This window comes from Manis javanica, chromosome 2 (assembly GCF_040802235.1).
Source record: "Manis javanica isolate MJ-LG chromosome 2, MJ_LKY, whole genome shotgun sequence".
In the NCBI taxonomy this organism is placed as follows: domain Eukaryota; kingdom Metazoa; phylum Chordata; class Mammalia; order Pholidota; family Manidae; genus Manis; species Manis javanica.
This window is the reverse complement of record NC_133157.1, coordinates 105,660,448-105,676,969: the sequence shown is the minus strand read 5'-3', so window position 1 is coordinate 105,676,969 and position 16,522 is coordinate 105,660,448. Positions and strand designations below refer to the sequence as shown.

At 39.0% G+C, this 16,522-nt stretch overlaps 1 protein-coding gene across 1 annotated transcript in view; it reads left to right on the top strand.

The window, feature by feature from the left end:
* GPR158 (G protein-coupled receptor 158) overlaps positions 1-13,483 on the top strand; it is a 375,355-nt gene extending 361,872 nt beyond the window's left edge. The window contains exon 11 of the mRNA XM_037006036.2: positions 704-13,483. Within this exon, the coding sequence (XP_036861931.2) occupies positions 704-2,104 (1,401 nt within the window). The 3' untranslated portion in view covers positions 2,105-13,483. The remainder of the gene's footprint in view (positions 1-703) is intronic.
* Positions 13,484-16,522: the final 3,039 nt, after the last annotated feature.

The window sequence follows — 16,522 nt, the reverse complement described above, 5'->3', positions numbered from 1 at the left end:
TGAGTTTGAGAAAGAGAAAGAATGTGTTTTGTAAGAACTGAAGACATCACAGAGTTAACCCCCTGCTAAAATGTATAATCATGGTATTAATCAGAATGCAAAGCCAACCCTGATAGTCTCAATTGACTTATTAGCAAGGATAATGAGGAACTGGTTATACTTCTACAATAAGTCTATGACATTTTGCTGCTGGAAAGGTAGGATAGATCTATGAGCAGAGGCTGAATTAGTTAAAATAATCTGTGACATTATATCAGCATTTGGAGTACAAAGATGCTTTTAATAATCAATGGTCTATTGTCCCTTAAATCAAGTCTGATATTAGATGCAATTTTATCAGTGGCTGCATGATGCTTCCAGTATTGTTCAGAGACATGGTTCTTCAGTAGACAACATTCTGTGTTTTGTTATGGTCCAGGTTCAGTCTGCTCTGCACAACCCACAAGTCTAAAGTGCTTGCTCCATAAAGCAAGGGTAGAAGGCCTGCGTTTGTGTCTTAAAGTCCAAAGTCTGTGTGAAACAAAACACAGAGTAATTAGAAAGTAAAAATGTGGGGAGATGTGAAGAGTGCAGGTGATAGGAAAGGCTGCCCAGCGACCTCCCTCAAGGACTCCAGTTCATTGCCTTCAAATTACATGTAAGGATATTATCTGGCTGAAACACTAAGTTCTGCCCCTTTGTAAATTTGCTCTTGTTCTGGCAGGATGAGCTGAAGAAACTCTACACCCAGCTGGAAATATATAAAAGGAAGAAGATGATCACAAATAACCCCCACCTCCAGAAAAAGCGGTGCTCCAAGAAGGGCTTAGGCCGTTCAATCATGAGGCGCATCACCGAGATCCCAGAGACGGTCAGCAGGCAGTGTTCCAAAGAGGACAAGGAGGTCACGGACCACAGCACAACCAAAAGCACCGCCCTGGTCAGGAAGAATCCACAGGAGTATTCCGGTAACACTGGGAAGCCCAAGGAGGAGTCCCTGAAAAACCGAGTCTTCTCACTAAAGAAATCCCACAGCACTTACGATCAGGTGAGGGAACAAGCGGAAGAGCCCAGTAGCGTCCAAGTGGGAAGCGGAGAAGAGGCGGCTACTGAAAACTCCACATTGGAGTCTCTATCGGGTAAAAAACTCACACAGAAACTGAAAGAAAGCGAGGCCGAGTCCACGGAGTCTGTGCCTTTGGTGTGTAAATCAGCCAGTGCTCACAACCTCAGCTCGGAGAAGCAGCCGGGGCACCCACGCACATCCATGTTGCAGAAGTCTCTCAGCGTCATAGCCAGTGCCAAGGAGAAGACTCTTGGATTAGCTGGGAAAACCCAAACATCAGGCACGGAGGAGCGTGCCAAATCCCAGAAACCTCTGCCAAGAGAGAAAGAGATAAACAAGAAATACTCAAATTCAGAGAGCACAGAGACCAAAGATTCTGCCTCTCCAAACGTCAATCATTCAGAGGAGCCAAGAAAACCTCAGAAATCTGGGATTATAAAGCAACAAAGGGTCAATCTCCCCACTGCTGATACTGAAATGAACCCAGGCACCACTCAGATGAAGAAGAATTTTGACATAGGGGAAGTGTGCCCTTGGGAAATTTATGACCTGACCCCTGGTCCTGTGCCTTCAGAATCAAAAGTTCAGAAACATGTATCTATTGCGGCTTCTGAAATGGAGAAAAGCCCATCTTCTTCCTTGAAGGAGAAATCTCATCAGAAGCTTAAGACAGCTGAACTATGTCAGCAGCCCAATCAGAAGAGCATAGACAAGACTGCAGTATTCCCTTGGGAAAGCCAAGGCCAGTCCCTTTTCGAAGATGAGAAGCATTTGATTTCCAAGACTCAGGCAATCCCAGGGAGAGCTGAGAATGGCAATCAGCATTACGCAGCCAGTGTGTGTGCTGGGCCATATGAGGGACTGACCCCCAAAGTGGTAGCATCAACAGTAGTGAATGAAAATCTCAACCAAATAGGAGGCCAGGAAAAAAAGACATCTTCCTCTGAAGAAAATGTGCCTGGCTCTTATAACTCAAGTAAAAACTTTCAGCAACCTTTAACAACACGAGCTGAGGTGTGTCCTTGGGAGTTTGAGACCCCCAGATCAACCAAATGCTGAAAGAATTGTAGCTCTACCTGTCTCTTCTGCTTTAAGTGCAAATACAATAGGAGGGCCTCGGAAATAAGACGTCTGGGATACTTTTTAAGTGTGGTATCTCCGGGAAGAAAGGAGAAGGAGGAAGCCCTGAGTACTGTGTAAAACAGAAGGACAAGGATAAAAAATTCTCAAGGAGTATTTGCCAATCAAGGGAAATGCGAAAATCACAGGGGAAGAAGAGGAGGGAAGCAGAGCAACATAGGAGTAGAGTAGTTAGACTGGCCAAGAAGTCTTTCCACCAGTAACACTAGGGAAATCTTTGAATGGCAGCCTATTTAGGGGAAAGAGCCCTCAACGAACGCCCCTAATCAACATTTACCCATGGGACTTTGAAGATCCTAAGCAAGGCAAACAAGAAGACACAGGAGAGGTATGAGAGTTTGCAAAAAAGAACAAGGTATAGTCATATCTGACTGAAATTCTAAGTAGCTGACTGAAGAACTTACCTATTTAACCTTGGTAGCACTGCTAACTTACTGCATCCAAAAAATACCTTTTCTATTAATGATTGCTTTCATTTTCTTATAAATGTATGTTTCAGGACATTGTTGTGTCTCATATTCAAGCATTCCAGATTGTATAATTTTTGCAAATAACTTTGATATTATGTGACACAACACATTTATGCAATCTGCAGCTATTCGATTGTTAATGCAACTTACAGAATACCTGCTGTCTATCAACTTTAGTTGATTCTTGAAGTACCGTAAGCTTTCTCTGGCTTGGGAAGCCATAACTGTTACGATAAAATCTTTTAATTTTGGCTGTGGTTTATATATTGCGAATTTGGATTTGACTGTATTATTTCACATCATGGTTTGTTATACTGTCTTAATAGGGATTTTTTATACAAGTTAAGTTACTTGTTTTGCACTTCCTGTTAGGACTCAGCAGCTTTATTGGAGATCAAGTGGTCCTACTTAGTCATATGTCTCAATAAATTAAGGACAACTTATCTATTGTTTGTTCAAAGTCAGAGATAGAGAATGCCTTCATTCCAATTAATTGTCCCTTGTAACTCTTTTCAGTATTTCATACTTAGCAGCATTTCATGAGCAAGAAGCTAAGAATGAGAAAAATATACTGTGCATTATTATTATCACTGGAAAGGGAAAACTCCAGGAATGACACGAGAATTACAGCAGTACTGCAGAGCCAGGAAATTTGCCTTTCAAAAGAAGGATAGACAGGGAGCTCCTGATAGCACTTTCAAGGGATTATTTTTTAAAGAGAAAAATTATGATAGCATCAAGATCATTATATGGATATATTTTTATTATGCATACTGAATATATAATATTTTAAATTACCTTAAACTACTTATTCTCATAAGCTCTTATTCATTGCTTCAGCTAGGCGTAGAACTTGCTGGCTTAAATCCCAAAGAAGTTTTTAACCTGGCTAATTCAAAGCCAATAAAGTAATATGGGCTCTTCATTCTTCCAAGCACTGGGAAACTTACAAGTCCTGCAGATCACCACTGTGGGCAGCTCAAAATTCAAAATGCAAAGTTCATTTGCAAGGCAAAATAGCCCCAAAGCAAAATGTGTAAAATCTACTGCATCCTGCACCGATGCCTTGGCATGAAAATCCTAAGCCACTGATTTAGCCCTACTGATGTGATCATGCAAAGAGAGTCCATCCTAAAGATCAGTCTCCTTTTATTTAAAGATGAATCAATTAAAAATAGAATGCAGACTTTCCTTTCAAGTCAAACACTGAAGTATCGATGGCCTATTTGGCCAGGACATTTCCAGCCTACAAAACTATTTTTCATTTCATGAGCAGCAAGGAGAATATGCTAGGGAGATAAAGATGAGGAAGGGAATCAGAGGTGGCTACAGGGCTGTTCTGAGGAAGTATTATCCTCAGTGGAAGGTAAAAACTAGGACCTCTCCTTATTCATCATCAAAATTTTCTCCACAATTTTTATTCCAGAGTAAACGAGCACTTCACCATTTTGCAAAGCTGTGCATAAATCTTCCTCACCCATTTGCTTGCTTTTTGCATTACTCAGGTTGGTGGGGTAGGTTTGAAGAGATAAATTCTATTTTTTGTGTTTCCTTCATTTACTTCCTTCTTCCCTTCCTCTTCCATCAAGGCCTAACTGTTTGGTAGCTTTGGAGTACAACTCTAAGGTGTATTTGTGAACTTGGTTTGGAGTTTCCACACCCACCTACTTGTTTCACTTATGTCTGAAATCTGCTAGCACTTTATTCAGTTTCTGAGAAATAAGCAGTCAAGCCTCAATGACTTTTTATTGCACTTCAGGATGATCCTGCTAGAGATGTGGCTTAGAGACTTGCCAAATTATACCTTAATGACATTCTACAGTGCATAGATTTTCCTCCACCAGCATAAATCAGAGTGCCTCGGGTCCTTCCTAGAGCTTCGTTGCCATACTTATCACGCGGCGAAGTTTAAATCTTTAATTCTTGAGGTTATATTCCCAGAATGATAACAAGAAAGTGAATGAACACTCTTAACGTTACAAACATTTGCTAGGTTGTCCTTCTCAATGCATGTGCAGGCTGCTCCTGTCCTTGTTTGTAAGCCAGGGTTTATAAATAAGTAGATTTATACCAGTCTTCATAGAACTGTATATTTTATGCAAGAATCAAATGCTTTATAACATGAATTTTAACTCAGCCCCTTGTAGATTTTGGTGGCAATATGGATTTGAAGCTCGACAGTTCTCTTGTGTTGCTTCCTAGGATTCTGCATGCAAGTGATAACAGGTAGGACTGAATACACACTGCCTCTTGACTTCTAGCATTTAGTAACTGAGAGTTGTAGAGTCAATAAAGCTGTAAGTCTCTTCCTGTAAACTGTGGTCCTTCTGAAACTATTATCTGAAACCTACAGCATCCCACCATGAAATATTTGGTAAATTTATGTTGTGACGTGTTGCAGCATGTAAATAATTATAACTTCTCTGCAATAAAACATATTTCTATGAAGGTGATTTGTGCATTCATCTATCAGAAATCAATTTATTTCACCTAACCAGCTTTAGTAGGAATCCAGTGTATCTTTGGCTTTGGTATACTTACATGCATCCATGGTGCCTCTCTGTAGTAATATGTGACTAGCCGAATGTGGCCTCAAACATAAAGGTAATCATTTGGAGCCAGTCGTGCCTGTAGGACTAATGGGTTTGAAGTAAGAAATCTCTGCCCAAATGGGAAGTAAGTCAGTTAATTTGTTTAACTTACTCAACACATATACTAGGCAATTTGCTAAGCAATGATGATGCCCTTCAGATGACCAAGAGCCCTAGTAACACTCAGTTCCATAAAAGAATCTGGTCACTGCTACAGTGATATGTAGGAGAGCCTGGCAGAGTCTCGGAGTCAGGGGACTCTTGATAGACGGCAAGGTCACCAGGCTGGAATCCTGCAAAGGCATCAGGTATGGAAGGGAAAGAGCATAAGACAAGAAAGGCAATGGTGCACAGCCTTGTATGGCAAGCCTCAGAATAACTGCAGCTTTGTTCTGTAGCACTGGGAGCCATCAAAAATCTTTAAGCAGGGTGTAATCAGGTCATGTATTAGAAAGATCATTTGGGGAGCATCCCAGAAATGGACTAATGTAGGAGGAGACAAGAGGCAGCTAAATCAGCTAAGAGACTAGTAGCAGAGTCACGGTAAGGGGCATGAAGGCTAAGGATGAGGGGGAAAGACTATTGGTTATTTCATCAGTGTAGCTGCTTCAAATAGGCTTAGTGTTATATTATATGAAGCCAAAAAAGTCAGAGTATAATTGTCTAATGGTAACTATGTCAGATATAAATGTTTTCCTAAGTTTGTTGATATTTGGGATAATTCCAAAAATTTTTTAAACCCTTTCTGAAGACACATAGACCTCATCTATGCTAATGAGAAAAGCTGTGCAATAAGATGTGAGGTTCATGCAAAGGAAAACCTTCCTACTCAGTTGGACTGGGAAAGGAGCAAAGGTTTGCTGCAGTATGTACTTCATTGCTTAGCAAATTCCTACCTGGCAGTGCCAGCTCTCCTAAGTAGTTCCAGAAAGAGGTGGGTGTGGCATGAGGGCAGAGGAAGAGTCTGGATCCACATTTCCTGCAGCCATCTTTCTATTAAAGGAGTCATAGTGAATGCCTTTTCACGTCTCTTCACATCAGTGTGGATTACATATTCCATGTACTCGTGGTACTTAGAGTCAGTGGTTTGAGTTCTTTGCATAATCCTAAAGGGCTTAGACAAAGGCATTTGGAAATGAACAAGTCATGAAAGTCAAGTCTGCTGTGTTTTCTTTGTGACAAGGAAGATAGAGTCTTTTCAGGGTTGAGGAATTGCTTAACTGATGGCTGTACTATTTTTTCATATAGATTTTTTTAAATATATTTTTTAAAGATATATGTATGGTATTTTCTTTGTTCTAAATTTAGAACTTTCTGTTAAAATAGCTAAGAGAAATATTTATATCAGAAATTGCCTTTATCACACAAAATGCGATCATGCAAATCTACTGTTCTAAAACAATACAAGTTAAGATTTTCTTCATAATTTCAACATATTCTATCCTTTTCCCCCTAGATAGTTACAAAGACAGAAATAATGCCTTTCTAATTTTGGTTATTTTCTCTTTACCATTTGTCTCTTAGAAAGTACAAGGGCAACTTTAAGAACATTGTGTGTGGCAATTCAGAGCTAACTGGGTAGAAGGCACATAATGAAATGTATGAATTGGTTTTTAATTTCCCTCTCTCTATGTTATGAAAACAGTACTTTGTCAGAAATAAACTGATCAAATGAAAATGGAAAATGAGGTATAAATACAGAAAAAGATCTGTGCTGCCCCACAGTCACATACCTAGGAAGAAAAATAAGTTAAATGTGTATAAAAGATGTTCTGCAGGTACAAAGCATGGTTCCATTTCAGTTCAAACAGCAGTAAAAATGGGGGGGAAATGCCCTCTTTGGAGCACAGCAGAGAAATCCCCCCCCACATACCTAGGATTGTATTCCTCCACGCCTTCTAACTGGTTGCTTGGTCTATGTGAAATTCTTTCCTCCTCCTCCCTGTCAACATCTTATGTGTGCTTCAGTACTAGTGCAATCATATAATTATTGTCCAAACAAACCTTTGAGAGTGAAAGTGTGATGATTCTGTAGGGATAACAGTGTAAATTTGGACTCTGCGAGACAGCCTGGGGTGTTGCTTTGCCCTATTAGAGTAATAGCATAAATGCCCCACACCTTGCATGAAGCCTTTCCCAATGCCCCAAGTCAGAATAAATTCCTCCTTCCTCTGTACTTGCCTTAAGAGTTTGCTTAAGTCTGCTTCTACACTGACTCTCAGTCTGGTTAGCTACCTACTCCATTGAATCATCTGCTAAATTAAGAGCTCCTTAAGTGCAGGGTTTTGTTTTATTCATCTATGTAGCCCCAATTTCAAGCAGTGTGCTTTGCTTTGAGTTCAATAAATATTTGCCCAATTGAAAATTTTGATTACTAATCATTGTCTAAAATACACTTGAAGAGAAGGAAATTCAGGAGTTGGATAAAAAAACTTGCTGTAGAATTTCTAAATTTCTAAATATTGAGTACTAACTGGTCTTCCATCTACATCCTGGTAGTTCCTGGAAAACAAATCACATTATGACTGAGCCATGTTAACTGTAACTCTCCAGCACTAGAAGGTAAGTATCATATGTCACCATAAGGAGGGAGAAGCCTAAGGTTTGGGACATGGCCCAGTTTGTCTGAGCTAGAAAAAACATTTCCATATGTCATAAAAAGTAAGAAACGTTTAATTTGGCTGTAAGAACTTGCTTTAGTTATTTGAACTCCTGGAAAATAAAGCATGGTGGGATCTGGATAAAGCATCCACATAAAAAAAGATCCTGATTCTAGGCTTTGAGATGTTTCTGAGAAATGAGATAGTTTGAACAAACTATTTGGGTATTTAACTGCCTTTAGAATTTCTTATCCATATATTTTATAGTATATAGAAGTAGTCATGATATGCATGTATACAACTATAAAGATTCCATATGTGAACAGAAATACAAAGGTTACAGGCACATACACATAAAACTCATTTATAACTTAGAATATTATAAAATGTATCTAAGTTTGACAAATAGTGCACATACTAACAGATGAAAAATATTTTTCCTTCTCTTACAATCTAAAAACTGGTAACTGTGAACACAGGTGGTGAATAATTTAGCTCATGAGTTTGTCCCTCCGCTTCTTACGTTACTCCCTGTATACAGCAAATTGAGGAACTTGGATTTATCGTTGTGGTTCTCAAACCTAATTCTTGTAAGAACCATGTAAATAAAGAGATACTAAACCAGAGTCGTGGGTGGCCAGGAGAGGAATTACTTTCTGACATATGAGTAAGGAGAGGTGTTTAAGAACACCCAGCTACAAACTCATTTCAGAACCGCTTGAATACAAGTCGACAGGGTGACTCTCCTGGAACCACTTGCTGGGAAGGCTAATGTATACAGAGACACTGTCCCTTTTTACTGCCTCCAGTAAAGATGCAGAAGCACCGTCTGTTCGCTCAACTCTGACACTGTCCCACCTGTGCAGAGTCACCAACAGCCAGACACCCTACAGTGGTTAGGACCCAGAGGCCATGGAGAAGCTAAAGCAAAACACGCCTCCCCCTCACTCTGTGTACTTGCTTGCTTACCTTGTACTTCTATCTCTTTCAATTTGAAAACATACTCAAGATGGAAATTTTAAAACAGATGAAAACATTTTAAAGACCCATTAAAAACATGTATAAGTTGGGAGATACTTATATTTTATAATATGTACAAATAGTGGTTTTGCTGCTGATGGGGAACAGTAGGATGAAAAAACTGGGAGTTCAAGACCTGTTTCTGAAACTTGGTCCTGCCACACATATGTTTTGTTTGTTTGTTTGTTAGGGAAGTTCTCTTGAACTTGCTTGTTTACATTTCTTAACCTGTATAATGAGAGGTTTGGATAAGATGGCATCTCAGGACCCTTCTAGTTCTATGACTAGGACTGTGTGTGTGTGTGTGTGTGTGTGTGTGTGTTGTGTGTGTGTGAAATTTCACTTTGTGTCTGGGCCTGTTGACCTATTTTGCTACAATGTATATAACTAGGCAACTCCTTAACATCCAGTCAAACTTTTGGCAAATTTAAAATCATCTAGAGAAAGACAACACAAAAATGCAGGGGAACAGAAGTATAATGAATAAGCCCTACTACCCCCTTGATTTTTGACATAGTCTGTATTAAGAATTATAGAGTTTTCTGAAGTTCTGGGGAAAAAGTCATGGGAAACTTACTTCAAAAAGCAAAATGTAGCTAGAGTCAAGCCCTGAATCAGAAGCTGGAAAGCAGTTTGCCTTCTAGGTCTTGTTTCTTGCTTAACTTCTCACTATTCCTCCTTACTGGGAATGTATAGTTCCACTTTTTTAAACAGAAGTGGCTCTTAGTATCCATATAGCACTGGGAGCCAGTTCAAAATATTTTTGGAAGACCAAGTTTTAAATTAACTTCTTTTAATCCTAAAGGCTACTAGAATCAAACGTAATAGGTCTAAAACCTAACTGTGTAGTAAGGCTCGTGGATGTTTAATCCACAGAGTCAGTTTTGTATGACAAATGCCTACCCTTCCAAAATGGTCCCCAGAATACAAACCCTGTTCTCCATTTGTTTTCCACGGAATGCCCATTTGGAGCCCAGACTATTACTACTTACTCAGAAAAGAATTAGCACAAATTATGTACTACATTTGCTTTCCCTCCATAAATGTTGGCAACTTTCTCACTTTATTGAAACATGAAATGGAGAGCATCAACTTAAAATTGATCCAGTTTTCCTGAGACATGGCTCATTTTGCAGAGAGCAGCTGTGTCCCAGTACTTCACTATACATCAAGAGGACAGATCTCCTCCCATGGCCAAATACTGCACACCTGCATCATGGTCTCTCTGCATTGCCTTTCTGTGGGGCTTATTCCTTGTTGTTTCATAAAGCTGTGTTTAACTTAAGAAATTTGTATTATTCTTTGATGCCAAGAGGTAAGTGGAATCCTGGGAATTGAGCAAAGATGTCTCCATTGAAAGCCTATGTTGTGTAGGCAACGAGTTTGGTTCCCTCTGAAGGATAAGAAAATACTAGCAGCAAGCTGCTGATACAAGGACTTTCAATTTAGAATGAAACTTATTTTTTTCTTGAAATTCCTTCCCAGTTAACAGGTGAAATTAATGAAACTCAAGCTTCTGGACCATTTGGCCAGGGATCAGAATAGACAAAACAGCAGCCAAAGCCTTAGCAGCCCAGATTTCCATTCTTGTGACAGAGATAATAGAACTACCAAAGCTTCTGTTCAGATGTGGTGTGTGTCACTTCAGATCACATTTCATTGTGCAAAGTAAATCACCTGGCTAATTCATGTATGCTAGAAAGTATATACTTCCCAGAAATGGGAGAGCACAGGACTTCAATTACTGGGGACAGTAATACAATCTCCCACATCCTCAAACACACCTGGTCAGACCCTCTATGACAGTTTGAGGAAATAAACATTAGGAATCCTAACACTTTCTCTGTAAAAACAGAAAGAGATGAGATAAAAAGTAGGGTTATTTTGGTTTGAAGCAAACAGTGCATGACCCATTGGTTAAAGAACCACTAATTGTAACATGTAGTTCTAAAGAAAAAAATCCCATAGATTTATTGAAAAAGTACAAAAATCTATGACTTTTACATGCACCATTTTTATAAATACATGCATATCAAAATGAAATTTTTCTTTGATCCTACAGGAGGAAAGGGCTTGAGAGGCCAGATCCCACAAGGAGAATTTGGGGCCAGAGGCCTAGCAAATACTGAATATGTCGATGCATCAGTGAAGACTAGGTTAGTTAGCTTCGGGTGGCAGAGGCAAAGTATGTGGTTTAAAAAACAGAAGTTCATTTTTCTCTCATGGGTTCAGAATCTCCAGGAAAGTAGTTCAGGGCCAGTATGGAGATAAGGTACTCATTTTGTTTTGGCACATGACCTGCAAAACCTTCCTGGGTAAGACAGCGCTTCCTTTCCCCCCTGACTTCAGGCTTGGGCACATTCAAGCGCAGCTTTGAGAGTCTTCACGTGGATCTGGATTATTTGTTTTCTCCCTGCCTCAAGAATAGCATGTCCTACATTGGCACTTCTCTGGCCTAGATCTCAGAATAAAAAAGACATGTAGAACAGAACCAAGCAGAGCCCAGCAAAATCACAGCAGTTCTACAGCCAACATATAATATGAGCAGAATATAAAACTTTGTTTCTGTAAGCCTCTGTTTGTTACCACAGCTTACAGTGAAAGCTAACTGATACTGAAAGTCTGTCCAATTGATTGACCAAATCATAACCTAAGCACCATCATTTTTTGTCCATGTGTTGAATCTGTCAACCATGGAGATATGTGAGGGGGATGCAATGCCACAAATAATTATTAAGGAGATAAATGGCCTTTGATACAATAAGAAACCATCCTGTTAATGAGGAATCTGTTCTTCAAAGGGTCTATACCATAATTCCATTCCACCTGCTGCTTGAGGGTGTTAAATCAGTGGAAGGTCCACTTTAAACTTGGATTTTGAGTCTACCCTTGGAATATACCAGCTTTATCAGGTACTGTGGAGTCATTGACACTTTAGGTCTGAACCTCTTTTGGAGTAAACCTCCTGATGGTGGACTTTGAGTGCCCTTTTAATTTTATAAGTTCACTTCAGGAAGAGAGAAATGATAAAGTGAAGTAATCTGCCTCTCATGATAAAGTTTATGCTACTGTAACACCCCCATGGGGAGCACAGATTGAAGGACAGAGTTGATTTTTCCAGCTAACTTTAACCACTTTACCTGAGTGGACACTGCTTCTTAAAATGGGCATAGTAGAAGTTGATCCACAGGGAAAAAAAACAGTGAATAAGTGCTTTTGCAGCCTAGGCTTCTGTGCTTCTCCACATTTTATCCCCTCAGTCCAAGGTGTTCACCTCATATGTTTAGGCTTTGATCCATTTCAAGTTTACTTTTGTGTACGGGGTTAGACAATAATCCAGTTTCATTCTCTTGCATGTAGCTGTCCAGTTTTGCCAACACTACTTGTTGAAGAAGCTGTGATTTCCCCATTTTATATCCATGGCTCCTTTATCGTATATTAATTGACCATATATGCTTGGGTTTATATCTTGGCTCTCTAGTCTGTTCCACTGATCAATGGGTCTGTTCTTGTGCCAGTACCAAACTGTTTTGATCATTGTGGCTTTGTAGTAGAGCTTGAAGTCGGGGAGCATAATCCCCCCACCTTTGTTTTCCCTTCTCAGGATTGCTTTGGCTATTCGGGGTCTTTTCATATGGTTCCATATGAATTTTAGAACTATTTTTTCTAGTTCATTGAAGAATGTTGGTATTTTAATAGGGATTGCATTGAATCTGTAGATTGCTTTAGGCAGGGTGGCAGTTTTGACGATATTATTCCAATCCATGAGCACAGGATGTATTTCCATTTATTGGTGGTCTTCTTTAATTTCTCATAAACATCTTGTACTTTTCAGGGTATAGGTCTTTCACCTCCTAGGTAGGTTTACTCTTAGGTATTTTATTCGTTTTGATGCAATTATAAATTAAGTTGCTTTCCTGATTTCCCTTTCTGCTTATTCACTGTTAGTATATAGGAATGCAACAAATTTCTGTGAATTAATTTTGCATCCTGTAACTTCTCTGAATTCAGTTATTAGTTCTAAAATGCTACAGCACTTTAGACACCAGTTTGGTAGTTTCTTACAAAGTTACACATACACTTAAAACTATATATGACCCAGCAATTCTACTCCTGGGTATTTACCCGAAAGAAATATTAAGTATACATCCACACAAAAATTTGTATGTGAATGTTCATAGCAGCTTTATTCTATAGCAAAACCAAAATCAACCCAAATAGTAAGTCCGTTGTAGGTTAATGGGTAAACAAATAGTGATATATTCATGCCATGAAATACCAGTCACTCAGTCTACTAATACTACACTTGCCAATATAAAAGCAGTGAACTGCCGATACATGAAATAACTTTGATTAAATCTCAAAACATTATGCTGAGCAAAGGAAGGTAGATAAAAAAGTACATACTTTGTGATTGTTTATGTGAACCTCTAGAACTAGTAAACCTAATCTCTAGTGATCAAAATAGATTGCTGGTTGCTTAAGCCAGAGGTACGGATGGTGGAAAGGCTGTATAACTTAATTGTGGTGGTATTTACACAGATGTGTAAGTATGTCAAAAATCAAAAAGTACATGTGTAATGATGTATGTGAATCACATACTTCAATAAACTCTTAAAACATGCACACAAAACAGGGTATCATTTTTTTCCTTTTTTTTATTAACATATCATTGATACACACTTATGAAGGTTTCACAAGAAAAACAATGTGGTTATTACATTCACCCTTATTATCAAGTCCCCCCATGCCCCATTGCAGTCACTGTCCAACAGTGTAGTAAGATGCCACAGAGTCACTATTTGTCTTCTCTGAGCTACACTGTCTTCCCTATGACCCCATACACACCATGTGCAGCAATCATGATACCCCAAAATCAAAATGGTATCATTTCAAGTTTTGTCTTAGGATTGCCTTATCTATGTACCACAGGAACACACTTGGTCTGAAGAAAACATACAACCATCTTCTTAACTATATTCCAAACTAAATAAATGAAATGGTATGAAAAGCTGTGAACCTCATACTCCTTAGGCTACTATAATATTGAATATAAAGTTTAGCCTCCTTGAGCTTGGTTTTTGCAACAGAGTAGCACCAGGGCATTATCCTTGAAATCAACATCAATATTATATGTAAAAGCAATATGGCAAGGTCCCTCTCAAGATAATGCTCCTTAAAAAGAGTCCAAGGGAGCTTTCCTCAAGCTGAAATCCATATAAAGAAATATCATTAAGATAAAATTCTACTACTAATTTAAAAACCAGCTTTGTCCATAAGGCCAGAACGACTAAGCACTGCTTAAGGTCAAAGCTACAGAAATCATGAACAAATTTTATAACAACATCCTTTTAAATAGCAGTTATACAGTTAATGTCCAACAAGAGGATAGGAAATTAAGTACTAGTTGATGCAAGATATATTTAAAACAAATAAACTTCATCTAATAAAAGCAAATTTTGAATGTTAAAACATGTACTAGTCACTGTGCTTCATGCGTCTCATTTAACCTAACAATGACGTTACCATTTGCTTTTTATATATGGGGAAATTCAAGCATTGGGAAATTAACTCAGCCACAGTGAGTTGGCTAGTAAATTACAAGATAACCCAAACTTTTAACTGCTATGTTTGTTCCACCTAAGAAAGAAATGTGAGATTCAAAGGTGAACTTCAGGTGCATTAAAGATCTAAATATGAAAGGTAAAACTACAAAACTGTTAGAATAAAATCTAGGAAAATATCTTTGCAATTTAAGAATCAGGAAGGATGTCTTATTGTCGACAAACTCAGAAATTTGATAGACTTAAGTACATTAAAATAAAGGATTCCTCTACCAGAGTCAGTCAACTTATAAATGATACATGAGGAAAATATTTGCCATGTCTTAAACCACCGAGGGACTGCTATCTCAAATACACAAGGAATTCTGGGAAACAAGTCAAAAACCCAACCAAAAGGAAGGGCAAAGGGTATGAAAAGGTCAGATATGAAAAGAAAAACCCAAAATGGCTAGCAGGGATATGAAGAAATGAACAACCTCCCTCATAAACAGAGAAATACATACTACAGTAAACATAAAACTATTTAACAATGGTTAAATGAGGAAAATGTAGGATGTTGCACAATACCAAAAACTGGCAAAAATGCAAGAAAGTAGGAATTTCTACACTTTGGTGGGGGTAAAAATTGTCTTTAGCGGATTTGGTTGAGTCAGAGTCAGGTAACAGTGGTCACATACTTCCACCATTATGTCTCTGAGTTTCTGATCACCATAGCCTCACAGATAAAAGTGGTCACAGATAGAATGTCCCAGATGTAAGAAGTATAGAGAACACAGCAATGGTTAACACGGATATGTATAGGCAATACTGTCTAAAACTTTGGAGGAGGGTAAAATTATTGATTACCTGTAGACTTTGGTAAGTTGTATATTCACATTAAAATTTCTGAGATAAAAGAGTACAAATCAAGAAATCATATGTATTTAACAAACTAGTAGAGGAAGGAAATAGAATGAGAAAACTACTCAATCCAAAAAGGAAACAAACAAGGAGAAGGAAAAAAAGCATAGAAAGAAGAAGACAAGTAAAAAAGCACAAAAAGGGGGCGGAGCCATGATGGCGGCATGAGTAGAGCAGTGGAAATCTCCTCCCAAAAACACATAGAGCTATGAAAATATAACAAAGAAAACTCTTCCTAAAATAGAGACCAGAGGACACAGGACAACATCCAGACCACATCCACACCTGCAAGAACCCAGCACCTGGCGAAACGGAGTGCTTTTTGGAAGTCTTAAAGGGGCAGGACAGGACACTTAGACCAGAGGCAGGGAATCTGGGGATCTCTGGGCACTCTAACCCCCTGGGCAACAGGGAGCAAAGACGCCCTTTACAGAGATAAATAGCCTCCCGGCCGCTCCTCCTCCAACGGGGCTCCACCACTTTAGAGGAGCAGCCCCAGCCAGGTCATGCCCACAGCAACAGCAGAGATAAACTCCATAGCAAATGGGCAGGTAGCAGAAGCCCTGTCTGCGCACAGCTGACAAGCATAAGCCACAAGAGGTTGCTATTCTCCCAGGAGAGGAAGGCCACAAACCAACAAGAAGGGAAGCTCTTCCAGCGGTCACTTGTACCAGCTCTGCAAACTATCTCTATCACCATGAAAAGGCAAAACTACAGGCAGACAAAGATCACAGAGACAACACCTGAGAAGGAGACAGACCTAACCAGTCCTCCTGAAAAAGAATTCAAAATAAAAATCATGAATATGCTGACAGAGATGCAGAGAAAAATGCAAGAGCAATGGGATGAGATGCAGAGAAAAATGCAAGAGCAATGGGATGAAGTCCAGAGGGAGATCACAGATGTCAGGAAGGAGATCACAGAAGTGAAACAATCCCTGGAAGGATTTATAAGCAGAATGGATAAGATGCAAGACGCCATTGAAGGAATAGAAGCCAGAGAACAGGAACATATAGAAGCTGACATAGAGAGAGATAAAAGGATCTCCAGGAATGAAACAACACTAAGAGAACTATGTGACCTATCCAAAAGGAATAATATTCATATTATAGGGGTACCAGAAGAAGAAGAAAGAGGAAAAGGGATACAAAGTCTCTTTGAAGAAATAATTGCTGAAAACTTCCCCAAACTG